The sequence below is a fragment of the Sebastes umbrosus genome, chromosome 2 (assembly GCF_015220745.1).
Source record: "Sebastes umbrosus isolate fSebUmb1 chromosome 2, fSebUmb1.pri, whole genome shotgun sequence".
Taxonomy (NCBI): domain Eukaryota; kingdom Metazoa; phylum Chordata; class Actinopteri; order Perciformes; family Sebastidae; genus Sebastes; species Sebastes umbrosus.
Window position 1 is genome coordinate 39,488,948 of NC_051270.1, and position 17,027 is coordinate 39,505,974.

General features: G+C 40.1%; 1 protein-coding gene across 1 annotated transcript; it reads left to right on the forward strand.

The window, feature by feature from the left end:
• The first annotated feature begins 2,262 nt into the window (after positions 1-2,262).
• On the forward strand, positions 2,263-13,724 carry asb7 (ankyrin repeat and SOCS box containing 7). Its single transcript, XM_037758093.1, is given in 6 exon segments — positions 2,263-2,543; positions 3,455-3,578; positions 5,951-6,162; positions 7,325-7,540; positions 7,543-7,929; positions 12,204-13,724. Coding segments are annotated over 5 exon segments (993 nt in total). The 5' UTR covers positions 2,263-2,543; positions 3,455-3,540; the 3' UTR covers positions 12,344-13,724.
• Positions 13,725-17,027: the final 3,303 nt, after the last annotated feature.

A 17,027-nucleotide genomic window follows, 5' to 3' on the forward strand; every position in this document is an offset into this window, starting at 1 on the left:
TCTGAAGAAGGCGGGACGTGGTGGAAGATATGTGATGTCATGCGCACTCGCAAGTGTCTTTACTCTCTTCGGCTCCACTTCAGGGCTAACAGTGTGCAATTAACCGCTAACACCAGCAAATGACCAGCCCCCACCACAACTCAGACTCCAACACAAACTACACAGAAACACACACACAAAAAAGTTAGATCTAGTGAAGACAGTCTAGCAAAACAAGAATGTGACTGTAGGGGGGGACTAGGATCAACATCGGCCGGGCCTTCGATTCATGGAGGGATCTTTGTTTGGTATCAAAATGGACCCCTAGCTGGATCGGATAGGTAAGCTACCATTATGTAGGCACGTGAAATATACAGTGATATTGTGGTTTTAGCTGTCAATCACGCTCAGTGTCGTGTGTGTAGCCTCTGTTTTGACCGATGCTCACTCGCATCTGCGGCGTGCGATTGCGAGTACGAGCAACCGGACGCTGACTGTCGTTGACGTGACGACCACAGGTGTCACCGTTAACAAGCAATTTCTGATTCTTACATAGAGTCCCTTTAAGTTTAACGTGCTGCCTAATGAGAATCACCATTTGTCATATAAATAGTGTTAACTAAATAGTTGCATTTATTTCATTCAACATTGATTTTTTGTAATGGTGGGAAACTGGGGTTTACATTTTTCCAGAGAGAATTGTGGTGTGTTAAAAATGACGAAAAGCCATTTATGAAATCTTCTGAGTCATCTTCTTAATTTTGCTCTTGAACTAGTAACAGATCAATTTTCCTCTCTGACTACTCTCTTCTCTTGGTAATATTTATAATGAGTTCTGTAAATATGTATGGGGAAATGCTAGTAACACTTGCTGGATGGACTGTATTGTATGTCACTATCTAACCAAGTAGCCTACATTTACTCAAGTACCGTAGGCCTACTTACAAATTTGAGGTACCTGTACTTTACTTGAGTTTTTTCTTTCCATGGCACTTTCTACTTCTCTACATTTCAGAAGGAAAGATTGTACTTTTTGCTTCACTAAAATCATTTGACAGCTTTAGGTACACTTACGCAAGTTTTCCTACCCACTAGTTTCTAAAAGTAAAGATGAAACGATTAGTTCATTGAAAGAAAATTCATTGGCAACTATTTTGATGGTTGAAGTCATTTTTTCATGTAAAAACATTTCATGGTTCCAGCTTCACAGATGTGGAGATTTGCTGTTTTCCTTTTAATAATGTTAATAATGATAATGTATTAGTAATGTTGAGGTTTGGACTGTTGGTTGGACTAAGCAAACATTGCGAATGTGTCACTTTGGACTCTGGGTCATTGTTACGACATTTCTCACTATATCACCATTTTTACAAACCAATCGATCGGTTAGGAGATTGGAGAAAATAATCAGCAGATTAATCCATTATGAAAATAATCATTAGCTAATAGTTCAAAATGAGCTCCACTTCAGTCAACTACAACAGTAAAATCCTACTTTTACAGTGTCCCGGCACTATATTCATTTTTAGCAGTTTCTTCATCTCCTGTTATTTTTATATCTGGTATATATTTTTATACTCTGTATTACTTAATTGTGCCTTTTTACTAATATGTTTTCACTATGGAACTGTGATGCTGGAAACTTGAATTTCCCTCGGGATCAATAAAGTTACTGTCTGTCTGTCTGTCTGTCTGTCTATCTATCTATCTATCTATCTATCTATCTATCTATCTATCTATCTATCTATCTGTCTGTCTGTCTGTCTGTCTGTCTGTCTATCTATCTATCTATCTATCTATCTATCTATCTATCTATCTATCTATCTATCTATCTATCTATCTATCTATCTATCTATCTATCTATCTATCTATCTATCTATCTATCTATCCATCCATCAATCCATCTATCTAATGAATGAGTAATAATAACCTAATGATATAATGGACCTATAATAGTTTGAGTCACAGGAGACGTTTTTCTACTTGTAATAATTGAAGTACCTTTCCCTGATAATTAGGCCTGAGTAACATTTCCACTGCAGGACTTTAATGTGTGACACAGTGTGTTGTCCAGTGTGCTATTAGGAGCCTATACTGGTCTCTATACATCTCCATCCAAATCTTTTACCACAATAGTTTGTATATTCCCAACAATTCGGAGTTGAAGTCAAATGTCCATTCTTCCATTGGTCCATGTAGCTTATAACTTATCCTGCATGTGGATGATTGTTTGGTTCTCGTTTGTTTTGTTGCATTAGTTTTGCAGGAGGACGTGTTTGAGGAGGGTTTTATTGTGAAGGATCGGAGACGCCGGAAGTGGTGTTGTTTTTGCTGCTGGGGTCAAAGTGATGTGTCTCCCAGAGACACTTTGTTGTTAAAGCGGACAGTTGAACAGAGAAATGATGCTCCACAGTGCTGAGACTGACCTTTAGGGAAGTTTTCAGAGCCACTCTGCTGCTCAGTGATGGATCGGAGTTAGAGGAGCAGACATCTGCAGCTTTCACAACTCCTCTGTTCCTGTGTGGAGCTGATCGGCTCACTGGACCGTCTCTCAGCGGCTCTCTGTATGTTCACTCTTTGTTTTAGAGTCTCACAGCTGCTCTGACTAACACTAAACATGTACAATCAACTTTAATACCGATGCAGTCAGAGTACTGAGGTAGATCTGTCCTCACAGAGACAAGGGACATTACAACTAGTCCACAGCAGCTAGCAGCTAGCGGTGAGGAGTTAGTTAGCCTGCTGGCTAGCAGCGGTAGCTAACAGCCTGCTATATACACACATATATATATATATATATATATATATATATATATATATATATATACCATTAAATCATCAGAGGTTAGTCAAAGAGTCTCTCATTCATCACATGATCTGTAATGTGGGACACGAGTTGTCTCCATCAGCCCTGTGTCTCGCTGCGCTTTAGTGAGTTACTGTCCTGGTTTACTATTGTTGGGTTGTGTTAGCAGGTAAAGCCTCTCTATCTGTCTATTGTTCACTGTTAGTTCATCCACCGGTTCAGCTAACACACTACAGAGCTGCTGATTAATACATGCTGAGGAGGTTTCTGTCTTGTTGCAACGTTTTACTCATTAGTTTGTAACAATGAGACGTTAGAGTCATTTTAAACTGACCTGCTTTTATTAGCAAGTTATTAGTCTCATTGATTGATCTTCCTGTCACTCAACAGTAGTATTATTATTATTAGTATCAGTTATTAATGTGTCCATAACACATCCATTAATGGGGTACTAATCTTCATGTGATGCACGTGCATCACATGAAGATTAGGATTTGATCAATTCAGTTTCTTTCCAGCTTCTCACCTTTTTGCTGACTTGCTAAAATCACTCTGTGTGTGTGTGTGTGTGTGTGTGTGTGTGTGTGTGTGTGTGTGTGTGTGTGTGTGTGTGTGTGTGTGTGTGTGTGTGTGTGTGTGCGTGCGTGCGTGCGTGCGTGTGTGTTGCAGGAGAACCAGTAGAAGACAGAGAGTGTCTCAGTCCTCTCTCAGCCTCCCTGACAGTGCAGCTGTATATTTACAGGTGCAGCTCCGATATGACTAAGAGAAGCCCGTCTCTTCAGCTTGTCAAAAGGTAACTTTTCTTTTCTTTTCTTTTACTTGAGAGTGGCCAATAAAAGAAGTTCCAAATATTTGAATCATTTCTCTCAACAAGAGAAATGATGTGATCTTCTCAGGGCTGTTAAACTGCTGTGTGGTCTGGAACCAAATCAGGTGGTCTCTCACAGTCATGTCCTCAGAACCTGTGATGTAAACTGCATCTGTGATTCAGGGGCTGGATATACTCCCAAATGTATCTGGACATCGGAAGCTCACTCCGCTGGGTGTCTGCATAGGGGGACGTGTTCACACATATTTGTCAGTGAGTGTGGTCCACTCGCCATTCAGATCTTTGTGGACATGGGCAGATGATTTGACAAATTGACCTCACACACACACACACACACACACTCACTGCCACGTGAACACGTAAAATATAATTTGTGCATTATTGGACTAAAGCACAAATTATACTTCACGTCCAGTTACTGTGTCCCGTACAAATCACCTCAATGGCACTAGAGATCACTGAGATTGGAGGTTTAACCTAAACCTGCTGTACACCTATTCAAAGCATCAGTAGGCCAGATTGGAGCAAATATGATTAAAAAAAGTTATTTTTATAAAACGGTCGCTATATCGTGACAAGTAATATATGAAACAGGCAACATGAAAAGAATCATGTGTCCTCCGGTGCTCGTAACGGCATCTGCAAGATTTCACAGACCGGAGGAAAACAAGCAGTAAGAGCTGATCTGAGGTCTGCTGTCCATCTGCTGTCTATGAGAGCCGGTTGTCAATCACTCGCGAACTCCGACCAAACGGTCAAACTAGGCAGCGCTGATCAAATATGAATCAATATTCTGTTACGTTAATGTCTATTTCTCTCCTCAAATGTTCTCTGAATCATCTTGTAGTGCACTGTTTAGCTGAAAAATGGGAAAGTTTGTGACACCGCCGCCATTGTGAAATCTGGTGAAGGAACGGCAAGTTCCGGTCACATGACCGGAGCACAGCCAATAGGAACGCTCTCTCTGAAATGACCTGTGATTAGTCAAAGTCTCCCGTCACGGGCTAGATTTTCTAAAGCCTGAAAACAGAGCCATGAGGAGGAGCAGAAGTCTAGTTATCTCTCTGAACACTTGAATTATAATATGCTGAAAGGTTATTGTCGAATTTTTGCCAATGATGCCAAAAATATACTGCCTAGTGCAGCTTTAAATCTTCAATAGTCAACAATTTTTTGTAAGCGAGTGGGTTGGAAGCACAAATGTCATATTAAATCACTCTATTTCCTCATTCACAACATCTCTTACTAAAAGGCAGGAAAAGGGTATTCAATATAGGCTCTATATACCTACACAAATATACTATGTGCTTGTGCGAGTGGATTGGAATCAAGTGATTGACATCTGCTCAGAGACGGCAAGGCTCCAGCTCGTCTCTTATTGCTTGTTTTCCTCCGGTCTGTGAAGTCTTGCAGATGCCGTTAGGAGCACCGGAGGATGCCAGAGGACACAGAGGACACATGATTTTTTTTCAGTTTACCTGTCTCATGCACTACTGTCAGGATATAGTGACCGTTTTATAAACATAACTTTTTTAATCATGTTTGCTCCATTTCTATCCACTGCAGCTTTAACTCAACTTCAAGATCATAAAGTTCATTATAAGGACACATTTTTGCATCGCAAGTAATTTTATGAAACTAGGATCGATACTCAGTAATATTGACAAACTACTTGGAAGAATACGCTAGATTTAAAAAAACGATCCCACATTTGACAGGATATTGATACTGCAGTGGATTGTAAGGAGACATTAGAGTTATTATTGTAGGGCGAATGTTCTATGATATGATTTACATTTTTATTAAAATTAGAGACATACATTTTTTTGTGATAGTAAAAAGTGCATCTAGACTAAATGATAAAGCAAACTGTATATTGTTCCGTATTCTCCGTGAAATACTCACACTGGAGGTATCCTGGTTGTGGTAAAGGAGAGCTGCGCTGCAACACCAGCAGGCTGAGGAGGACAAAACACATCAGAGTATATCAGCGTAGAAAGATGTTATTTCATATTATGTCTGTATGACCGATTCGTCAGTAAACTTAGTGCTGACAATGTGTACTACCTTCTTTTGCAGGGTTTCTTTCTCCTATGCACCTCTCTACCAGGTGTGCATTAGACAATTCAAGTTGAAATAGCACTGTAATGTATGTGAAATATATTATATATAATGAATTAGTATTTTAGATGATAGAATAGTTTCATAGCGTAGCAGTCAGGTCACCAACCCCTTGGCAGCTGAGTCAGAAACCTGCATGCCCACCCCACATAAAGAAGGTGTTCACCAAACAGAGGTTAGGTACAGATGAACCTTCCCATTCCAAAATGTTCCAGGATGCTGAACCATCACTGCAGACGGAACCCTGAGCTTCATGAGGAGCTGCAGATCCAGGCTGCAGTGGCAGCGGGGGATGTCTGCACTGTCAGGAGAATGCTGGAGCAAGGGTACTCGCCTAAGATCCGCGATGCCAACGGCTGGACGCTGCTCCACTTCTCCGCTGCCAAAGGAAAAGAGAGATGTGTTCGGGTCTTTCTCGAGCACGGAGGTCAGAGGCCTTGTCTTGTTTTGTCTTGCTGTTGAAGTTGGCTTCAGTTAGCATTATGCCATGATAGATCTTAACACTAGAGGTCATTGTTTAACTGGAAGAGACAGTCTTTCATTCACCACTGTGTTAGCTGAAAGCCATTCAAGTTGAAAGATGTATAACATGATGTCACACATAGGTTGTTCCTCTGGCAAGGAAATCGACCCGATAGATAGATAGATGGATAGATACCAGCATCTCAGTTCCATAGTGCAAACATATTAGTAAAAAAGGCACAAATAAGTAGTACAAAGTATAAAAAAAATTGAATATAATGCAAAAAGTGTAATAGTGCTGGATAATAAAATATAGGAGATATAGATATTAAGAAATGTCAAATATGGAATATAATGCGGGATAAGAACTGAGGTAGAGAGTTTTTAAAACTAGAGTAAAGTGCAGAATAAAGCTGTACATTGTTTGTAGAATACATTATATTTATATACAACAGTCCTCACATCTACAGAAAATGTGATCTAGAATAATCTCTTTTCCAAATCTATATATGTAGGTATATAGATATGATACTATGAAAAGAATTTGAAGTTAAAACATTCAAACTATGGCCGTTACATTTGGGGTTCATTTCCTTAAATGACAGACTTTAGCTGACATTAGGCGTCCATGGTTACTTTTGTGTTATTCAATGCAGAAATAGATAATAATACATTTATTTACTGTATATAGTGCTTTTTATAATACTTTCTTTGATGTCTATAATGCATTCTAAACATACCTTTGTGTTATAATTTGCTTATAGCACTGTGTAATTATAATCATAAGCACTCATAAATATTTATGATGCTAAGCCTTTTATAATGACTAATAAGGTGAAGTACAATACTTCATAATTACTCATTGGCAGTAATTATGATAGTGTATTATAAATCCCATAGTTGTAATACATTATAATATTTTTATAATACATTATAATAATATTAGTTACTCTAAGTGGTCATTGTTTGCTTTAAGTTAAAAAATGACATTAACACTGTGCAAGAACACACTAAATGTTGTGAAATGAGTTTTTACTTCACAAAGGACAATTAGTGTGACTCAAAGTACGACTCCTGCTGTATTGATTTCCCTCTCATTTCCACTCTTTCCACTCTTGTCCGTGCAGCTGACCCCACAGTGAAGGACTTTATCGGCGGCTTCACAGCCCTCCACTACGCTGCTATGCACGGCAGAGCACGCATCGCCCGACTGATGCTGGAATCCGAGTTTCGCAGTGACATTATAAACGCAAAAAGCAACGACGGCTGGACGCCGCTCCACGTGGCGGCCCATTACGGCCGAGACTCGTTCGTACGCCTCCTCCTCGAGTTCAGGGCCGAGGTGGACCGCTGAGCGACAAAGGGACCACGCCGCTGCAGTTGGCCATCATCCGCGAGCGCTCCAGCTGTGTACGGATCCTCCTGGACCACAGTGCCAACATTGACATTCAAAACGGCTTCCTGTTGCGATACGCCGTCATCAAAGGCAATCACTCGTACTGCCGCATGTTCCTGCAGAGGGGAGCGGACACTAACCTCGGACGCCTCGAAGACGGCCAGACCCCCTTGCACCTGTCTGCCCTCAGGGACGACGTGTTGTGCGCCCAGATGCTCTACATGTACGGGGCCGATACCAACACCAGGAACTACGAGGGCCAGACACCAGTAGCTGTATCTGTTAGCATGTCTGGGATCAGCCGGCCCTGTCTGGACTTCCTACAGGAGGTCACGAGTGAGTCTCTCCAACACACACCCTGTCACACAAACACGTCACACAGCGTTCCATATCGGTCCCCGTTCCCACAGAGTGAAAACAGTTCAACAACTAGTTATCATTAGGAATTATCAATTGATTATTTGAATTGTTTAGGCTAATAATAATAATATGAATAATAAAAATCATAACACATTTTATCTGACAAACATTTAAAACCCCGGAGGTATTAAATATACTTGATAGAACCGCTGAAAAGCAACGCATTCCAAAAGTTGTAACCAGCAAGTGTTTGGTGTCATTACATGCTAAATTACCTAAGCTATAAACCCTTCGTTAAATTAGTCTTTAAGTGATTTTCTGCAACAAATTGTTTGACTGACTGTCTTTTGGAATTGGTTTGAAAGTCAAATAAGGGGGAAAAGAACGTGTCCTCAGATGCTCTTGCAGCAGATTGATTTTAATAGCATCTGAAGTTCAGTGTATTTGACCATTCAGTGTTTCAGTAAACATCTGTAATAAATGGATATACTACAGATGTTTCAGTAAACATCTGTAGTATATCCATTTATTCACGTCTCACCTTGTTGACTAATACTAAAATTACTTATTTTCTCCTTTTCACATTTTACCTACTTGGGCTGAAAGAGTGATCCTAAACCTCTGCAATTGATGCAGTTTCTGAGTTTTGGAAATTAATAATCTGATAGCATAAAAAATATTGTTCAATTCATAGATAGAAAAACAATAAAGATAGAATCAATGACCGATTAGTCGATTACAGGGATGCAACCAACTCGCTTTTCAGTGAATGACGCTTTTTTTCAATTTGTGTGTGTATGACGAGCGCAGCCACGACGGCTTCACAGGATTGCGCCCGCTCGTCGCTCCCTGTTTCAGATCGCCTGCACCTCCCTACCTGCCTGCTCACCTCTCATTAAAAATTAATTACGAGTTGAGTCGATCACTCCTCGTGTGGAAAAGCCCTTAACTGTGAAAAGAAGTCTGTGAAAGTAGATGGGAGGTAGAAAAGGATTCCAAGTTTAGTACAATAAGTGATAGAGCTTTTGATTGTAAGTTGTGAGGAGGAAAAGGTAGAACAAATGTAAAGAGTGAAAGAGTGCTGCTTGCCAGCACAAGGTTCTTCTAATGACTACTGTTCAGTCCCAGAACAATCCCAGGGTGGAGGAACAGGAGAGCACATTACCTGAAGCATTATGATTTGGAGGGAACAATGGCTGCATTCCTCCGCTGCCCCCTGCACTTTGATATCAAAGATATCAAAGAGCTGTGCACTGATTCAGACAAGCCCTTTCAGAGACTCCCAACCCTCAGCCAGATCACATATCTGCTGGGTTATTGATTACACCTCTACCTCCTGGATTAACTCATATGCCATGAAAGGCTTGTCCCACGCCGTATGACAGGCACCCGGCTCTTTTCAACTGCTGCACATGTCAGTGTTGCTCCCCTTAGGTTTTTTCTCATGTCAACTCCTGCAACATGTAAACCTGTCCTCATACAAAGGCTCCGACTTCAAGCCCATACTCCACCCAGAGAAAGTGTCACATAGATATATCTATAATGTTCTAATGTTCCACATACAAGTCTAGATCTGTTCAAAATCCTTGAATTATTAAAAAGGCATAATGCTAGCTCCTAGGGATGCTCATTTTGAAAAAATGTCTTAACCGACCCTCGTTACCGATTATTAACCGTTAACCCACAAGATTTGTGCGTCGCGCCAGCTGCAGTGTACGAACACAACAGACAACTGAGTCTCCAGTTCAGCGTCCGGGGGCGTTAACTTAGCAGCTACGATGCTGCGTGTAGTGTCGCGGACATGCAGCCACTTTCCCAGTAAAAGTCTCCACCACACATTTAGTTTAGTTTAGCAGGTTGTCAGCTGTGTGTCTGCCCGGCGGAACTTTAGTGAGTGTCCTACAGTGTATTTGTGCTACGTTAGCAGCTCTAGCATTGCCGGAGGCTTCGTGTTCGCCGCCGCCACACGTAGTCTGAGTAACTTTAGTGAGTTTCCAACAGACCGTGTGTGTGTGTGTGTTGTTGGTGAGTGTGAGGTTGTTGGTGGTGTTCTAGCTGTGATCGTAGGTGTAGCAGTGTGTGTACAGTTTATTTGTCGGTGAATAAATGCTACTAAACTACAACTCCTCCGCTCCACTCAAGCGAGCCAGAGACCGGAGCCGACTTCCTGTATCCTGCAACTCCGGCTCCGCCTCTTAAGGTGGGCTGTTAAGGTGGACCAGCTTTTCTCCTTAAAGAGACGAGCCGCTCCTCTGAGCCACTCAGCTTTTTAATTAATTATAAATATTTCTTTTAACCGATAGCGTTAATCGGTTAAAATGCTTAATGTCGGTTAACAGTTAATTCTGAACATCCCTACTAGCTCCTGTAGGACGTGCAGTGATGATTCTGGCAGCCTGTTGACCTGAGGCTAGTTTTTGCACCCACTGAGTAACATGTCATTAATCCATGTAAGATGATTGTATTAGTTACATAATTCATATTCTCTGGCTGTACTGAACAAAAGAACTTCAGTCTATGCAGTCCATAACCTGGGCCTCTCATGACCTAAGCTGTTAAGAGCCTTGTGAGGTTTTGGTACGACGTTCTTCACTGTTTTACAAACCGTGACGTTTCCGATATCCTTCATTAAAGAGCTGAGAGTGGTTCCAACCTCATCATTTTTAGGCTCTGTTTGGTAGGCGAGAAAAGTGAGCAGAAGTAATATTGTTATTGATTTTTTCCAAAAATCCATAATCTGGTTTCACCTTTTAAATCTTTTCCCTGCACCGTTTGGCTGTGTTGGTGTTTCACATCAGACATCGACAGCACTGCTGCCATTACCTGGAGCTTCCATTTAGTATCACCTTCTGAGCTTGCCCACATTCATGGAAACAAAACTAGAACCTGTTACAATAGATGTAGAAATATAACATGCTCTGTTATATTTAGTTAACTTCCTGCAATGGAAAAGGGATAATTGTAACTATCCTGGTATTTGGGTTTTGTGGCCACCTGGGTGCATGGAGTTTGATTTTATTCATACAAATCATAAAATAAATACACTTATTAAGTAAATATACTCTATATTTTCTGACAACTTGCTGTTTATCTAAACGGCTCAGTTTAATCAAATCATAAAAATGCATGTTAGTAGTAGGTAGTAGGTAGCTGTTTGGAGACTTGTGCTGCCGTCCCGGTACAGTGAAGGTGAAAGGAACGGTACAGGCCCTGCATTGAAATGTCTCTGAAGCATCATGGAGTCCATGGAGATGGGGAATTGTCCTGGAGTTTTGTTCTTGTGTTTAATCCACCTTACTCAGCTGACGGGTGTTTCCTATGGTGGAGGGAGAGAAGAGTCACTCTACCCACATCACACTGATAACACCCACACACATCACTTCCTGGAATCAAGGGGATTCTTCCCAGCTGTTTGCATGCAGCTGATAAAAGTGTGTATATTGAGTGATTTGGGGTACTGATTACTGATTAATGCCTGAGGAAGGCTTTTGGTGCTAAGCTAATTTCCATACTGTATATGGAAGAGCGAAAGCATTAAAGCCCCATGTTTAGGATTTAAAAAAGTCTTACTTTAGCATATTCTAGTGGTAGTATCATCCATTATCAAGCTTAAATGTGCCTCTCTCAGCTGGATGGTTTTCCTTTTTAATATAACACCACACAGCACAAAATGGATTGTAGAACTGAACACACACAAACAAGCTGTACTCACAACAGAAACCTTTTTTTTTTTACAAATTTTAAACAAGCTTAGTTTAAAATGAAGGGCTGTTGTATTGCTTTACATTTTACAGTAGAGACATAACAATACCAGAAATTCAGTATCAGTGAAATTCCACGATTTTCGATACCCAATTCGATCCCACGGTAAAAAAACAAAAACAAAGCAATAAAACACGTTGGATATGTTGTTAATATAACGTTGTTAATATAACGTTGTTAATATAACGTTGAGATGAAATGAAACTCACTCATCTTAAATTCTGTGAATGAATCTAAATGTCTGTCTTTGAGTTGGAAGTGTTTCCTCCTTTTCGTCTGAAAAGTTCGATGGCACCGTTTGCATGCTGTATAAGCGATTGTATTTTTATTTGAATATACATAACGTAAATACCAATACCGACTTATCTGCAATAAGCCAAACCTGGCTGATTAAAATGGTCCCACGGATGCATCGGTCAGGCTGTAGTAATGAACTCCCTCTCAGGTGTTATTCCACTGTGTAATAACTGTTTCTCTTCCTCTTTCAGGACAACCTCGGACACTACAAGATTTGTGTCGAATAAAAATCCGTCACTGCATTGGCCTTCAAAGCTTGAAATTGTTGGAGGATCTACCGATTGCAAAGGTTATGAAAGACTATTTAAAACATAAGTTTGACAATGTGTGAAGGCAGCAACAATAGAAGAGGAGAGGGGGACTAAAAAACTATAATTTTTAAAGACTATGCAATCACGATGCTCCTCGTCTGGAAGACATGTCCACGGGTCTGCTCTGTACGTGCTGAAGGATAGTTAGTCCAGCCTGGTTGTCCAGTTCAATCGTTTTCTGCTCCTGTTCTCAATTCCAGCCTTTTTTACATTTAGAACAGTGGCTGAAGAGTGGAAATGGATCCACCTCATGTGGGGCAAAGGTTATGTGTTTTGTTGGGGAAAAGAAAACCTCATTTGACAGATAGCATTGTTACTACAGTTAGCGTTATTACCATTTATGTTGTCACTGTAAAAGTGTGCAAGATGTTATCCTCGTCATCAAGTGCATACTTGCCAATGAGTCTTTTTTCTTTCTTTTTTTTCACTGAGCTATAGGAAGCTAAACTCAAATTGCTGCAGTGGTGATTTTCTTTATTTCTCAGCATTGTGTCGAACAACTTGGATAATGATAGCTTTAAAAAAACAGTTGACAAGGTACACTCCCTGATTATGTTTCATCAACCTAATAGTGAGTCTAATTGCCTGGTTCCAAACCGCTGAATCACCACCCACATCTCCAGTTTGCTCAATGACTTATGAAGCAAATAGCACCTGTGTTGTGACCATTGACACGCAGCTAGTTCCAACAATTGACCGAGCATAGCTAGCTAGCTATGCAGGAAGATAAAATCAGTGTTAAGTTTGTGCAACTTTGCTCTGAACAGAAAGCAGGAAGAAAAAACTAAATGTGGAGCTAATGATGGCTAGAGATGTGGACTGTATGGTCTGCATGTCAGATACTGCTCCAATAAGATGAACACAAGCTCACTTCAATTCAGAACAACCAAAGAAACATTCTGACCTGCCAGAAATTCATGTTATCATCCCAACAGCCACATGGTTGATCATTCAGGCAATTAATCATGCGTCTGGTGTAAATTCAGCTCTAAATAATTAGTGACTACCAACCTGTTTGGAGTTAGATGGAGTTTGGAGAAACAGACAGAAGTACCAACACAGGAACAAAGCAATGCACTGCTGTGGACGGGGGCAGCAGCAAAATGTATTTGAAGACCATTAAAAGAATTAGTTAAAGTTTACGCTATATTTAGGATATTTTTACCGCTTCATCTTGTGGTCAGACAGCCCTTTCCAACGGGGAACTGAAAGTGAAACTTATCTTTGCTCTCTTCAAAGCAGCCAGACTGACAAAAATAGCAGGCCTATACCAGTAAATAAGTTTCACTTTCAATTCAGGTCCCTTTCGGAAAATATTCTAAATATAGCATACATTTAAACTGATATTCATTTTTTTAGGTGAGCCTTTTTTTTTAGGCGTCTGAAATCCGTTTAGCTGCTGCCCCCGTCCACAGCAGTACATGGCTTTGCTCCAGTGCTGGTACTCCTGTCTGCTTCTCCAAACTCCATCTACATGTCCTGTAGTAATACACTGACTATGGATAAGTACCTCATACAACCCCACTGAGAAACACCCAAACTACCCCTTTAATCAGTACAGTGCCTGCCCAGCGTTACATCAATATCTCCCGTCAGACTGAATGAACGAAGTGAAGCAAAATTCAGTCTGACTATTTGAATTGAACAGATGTTTTAAGGTTTTGGTGCTGTGACAAAATCAGGGAGTGCATCTTGAAAAAAAATAATTCACAAGATTCGATTTACTTCAGAATAACGTGCACAGATACATCTGTATTTCATGACACAAGTAAGAATATAACATGCAGCTGAAATGATTTTGGAACTTCACTTTGATGGTTAGAAATATTAATTTGATACTACCAGTTGAACAGTGAAAGTGTTCTGCAGTGAGCAACTATGAATCAATCCATCTCGACACTATGTGTAGTACATTTGAGTTTGGAGTGAATGCACTGTGATAAAAATCTGTTCTGAAAGCACCACCTTGACTCACTAAAGCAGTTGTCGATGGAATCATGAATAACGATCGACGTTTTGGATAACACTGACAACAATCGCTAGAAGCTACAGTCAATGTAAATATGTTACATGTACAACAGATATTTTTGTAGAATTTATTTAAGCAATGATCTCTGGTATTCTTAATGTATTTAAAGTTTGGAAAGTATTGTGATCTGTTTGGTGTGATTCAAGTATTTTTACTTTTTTTCTGCGTGTCTGAGTTCAAGTACTCTGTTGTACAAGAATCATTTGGAATTAGATTTTTATGGCAGACATGTTGGGTGCTTTTTTAAAATTCATCATCTCTTGCAGGTAACTCTGTTGTGGAGATTATACTGTGAATTTTTCATTTTGACAATTCAAAATAAATGTAGGATTTGGGATCTAAGTAATGCCCACGCCACAGGAAATATTTCTTTCTCTGTCTCTGCATGTGTTTTAAAATTCGTAGTGACACTGTGTGGCGCCTAAAGTTGGTTTTCTTAATATGTTGTATTCACAAATCCATTCTAACAATGTTCACCTGCATTATTATGTCAAGTGTCATATGGTAAAACTATAGCGTGTTTGTCTGTAGCCTTGGTTTGGGATATTATGTGAAAATGTGCACATTGTGAAATGCAAACTTTGCTCTATGCAGGTAAACTGGGATTAGATGACTTTAAACAAGACTACACACAGGCAGTGAGTGGGTTACTGTAGGCAAGATCATTTCTTTTCTTATAAATATCAAGACCACAACCACAGGGATACACACCTGTGTCCCGTTTCAGGGGCTGCATCCGTCAAAGTCTGCCTTTCAAAACTGAATAGTCTGGACCGGTCCTATTTTATAGGCTCCTCCAAATGCAGCCCTGTTTTTCCTGAATGTGAAGGACTCTGCCACCGAGTCCTTTGTGTTCTTAAAGGCCCCTTTACACTGTGTGTCCTGAAGACAATGAAAGTTGACAAAAGTCATCGTGTGCATCCTTGAGGCGAGCACAGGCGAGTGCATTTCCTCCCTCAGAAAACTGTAGAACAGGATGTGTGAGTAGACGACATCTCTGCTTGCATAGATCTTTTCTATATCTACCTAGATTCACCAAAGCTTCATAGCACAATCTGACATGCCAGATTGCAACCAAGATTTTATCAGGCCATCTCACACAATGTGACGATGTGACGATGAAACCTGTGAGATCGCTCAGTTTATAGGGGCCTTAAAGGGGACATGTCATGCTCATTTTCAGGTTCAGATTTATATATTGGGTTTCTACTAGAACATGTTTACATGCTTTAATGTTCAAAAAACACATTATTTTTCTCATCATGTCTGTCTGAATATACCTGTATTCACCGTCTGTCTGAAACGCTCCGTTTTAGCGCCTGTCTCTTTAAGACTCCCTCCTGAAAAAGCCCAGCCTGCTCTGATTGGCTTGCGAGAAAAATATGGTGCATCTTTTCAAAGGTAGTTCTCAAGCTGTGGGCGGTATATTCTAATAAGCCTGCATGTGACATAGGAAGGGGAGCCAGATCTGATTGGCTTGTTGAATCACATGTTTTCTGATCTAGGCAGCCCACAAAAAACTGACTGGGTTGTCTTGATATGTCCTCTATAATTGATTGAGTGCTGAATTGATATTTGTTTAATGGTGCCCTTGTAAAGTCTGGCAATGCATTTGGTGACCAATTTGTATTTAGCAGTTGAGTGGACCCAGTTGGTTATCAGTTATTAGCAGTTTAAATATATTTATTGCACGGCGTTGTTGAATACTTGATTCTGATTGGTTAATCAAGGCATTCTACGGTCTGTTATTTCTCTATAACAGACCGTTGCTATGTGCGCAGCTCTGATGTCGGACTCTGGCGGACTGTTTTGTGTCAAATTATTGATTTCTTACAAGTAGAAGTACAAGTAGCCGTGTACAGCTAACGGGTCATTGTTGTGAAAGAAACCCCTTATTTCCCAACCGCGTCAGGGTGCAGCATCGCCCTGTCGGGTTTTCTTTCACAACAATGACTCGCTGTACATTATCCCTTACATAATACATGGTTGATATCAAGTTCAATCACTACAGATTTGGAAGATTACACATATCATTTAAAATGTCCTGAGTTTACGTCTGGTATGTACTACTTTGTCAGCCATTTGAGACCTCCTAATGCTAAACTTTTATTTAAAGGTCCCATATCGTGCTCATTTTCAGGTTCATACTTGTATTTTGTGTTTCTACTAGAACATGTTTACATGCTGTAATGTTTTAAAAAAAACTTTATTTTCCTCGTACTGTCGGCCTGAATTTACCTGTATTCGCCTTCTGCCTGAAACGCTCTGTTTTAGTATAATTCAACAGAATTGCAACAGAATTGTGTTGCCAGGCAACGGCTTGGGTCCATGTTTACTTCCTGTCAGCGGATGTCATTCACGTACACTACAACAGGAAATAAACTGTGACACATTTAGAATGTTTGTTTAAAACAGTATAATGATCTAAATATTGTATATTTGTGACATCACAAATGGACAGAAATCCTGACAGCTTGTTTCAAAAGCTCAGTTTCTGAATACGAGCTGTGTGTATTTCTCTGTGGATTAAGCGTTTCGATACTTTCATAGTATTTATATAGAACTTAAACCTGCTTTATAATATAAAAGCTATGAAAATGTCACTTTTTACAATATGGGACCTTTAAATAAGGATCATCTGAATTGGTTTGATCTTAGTGAGGGTAGAGTGTCTC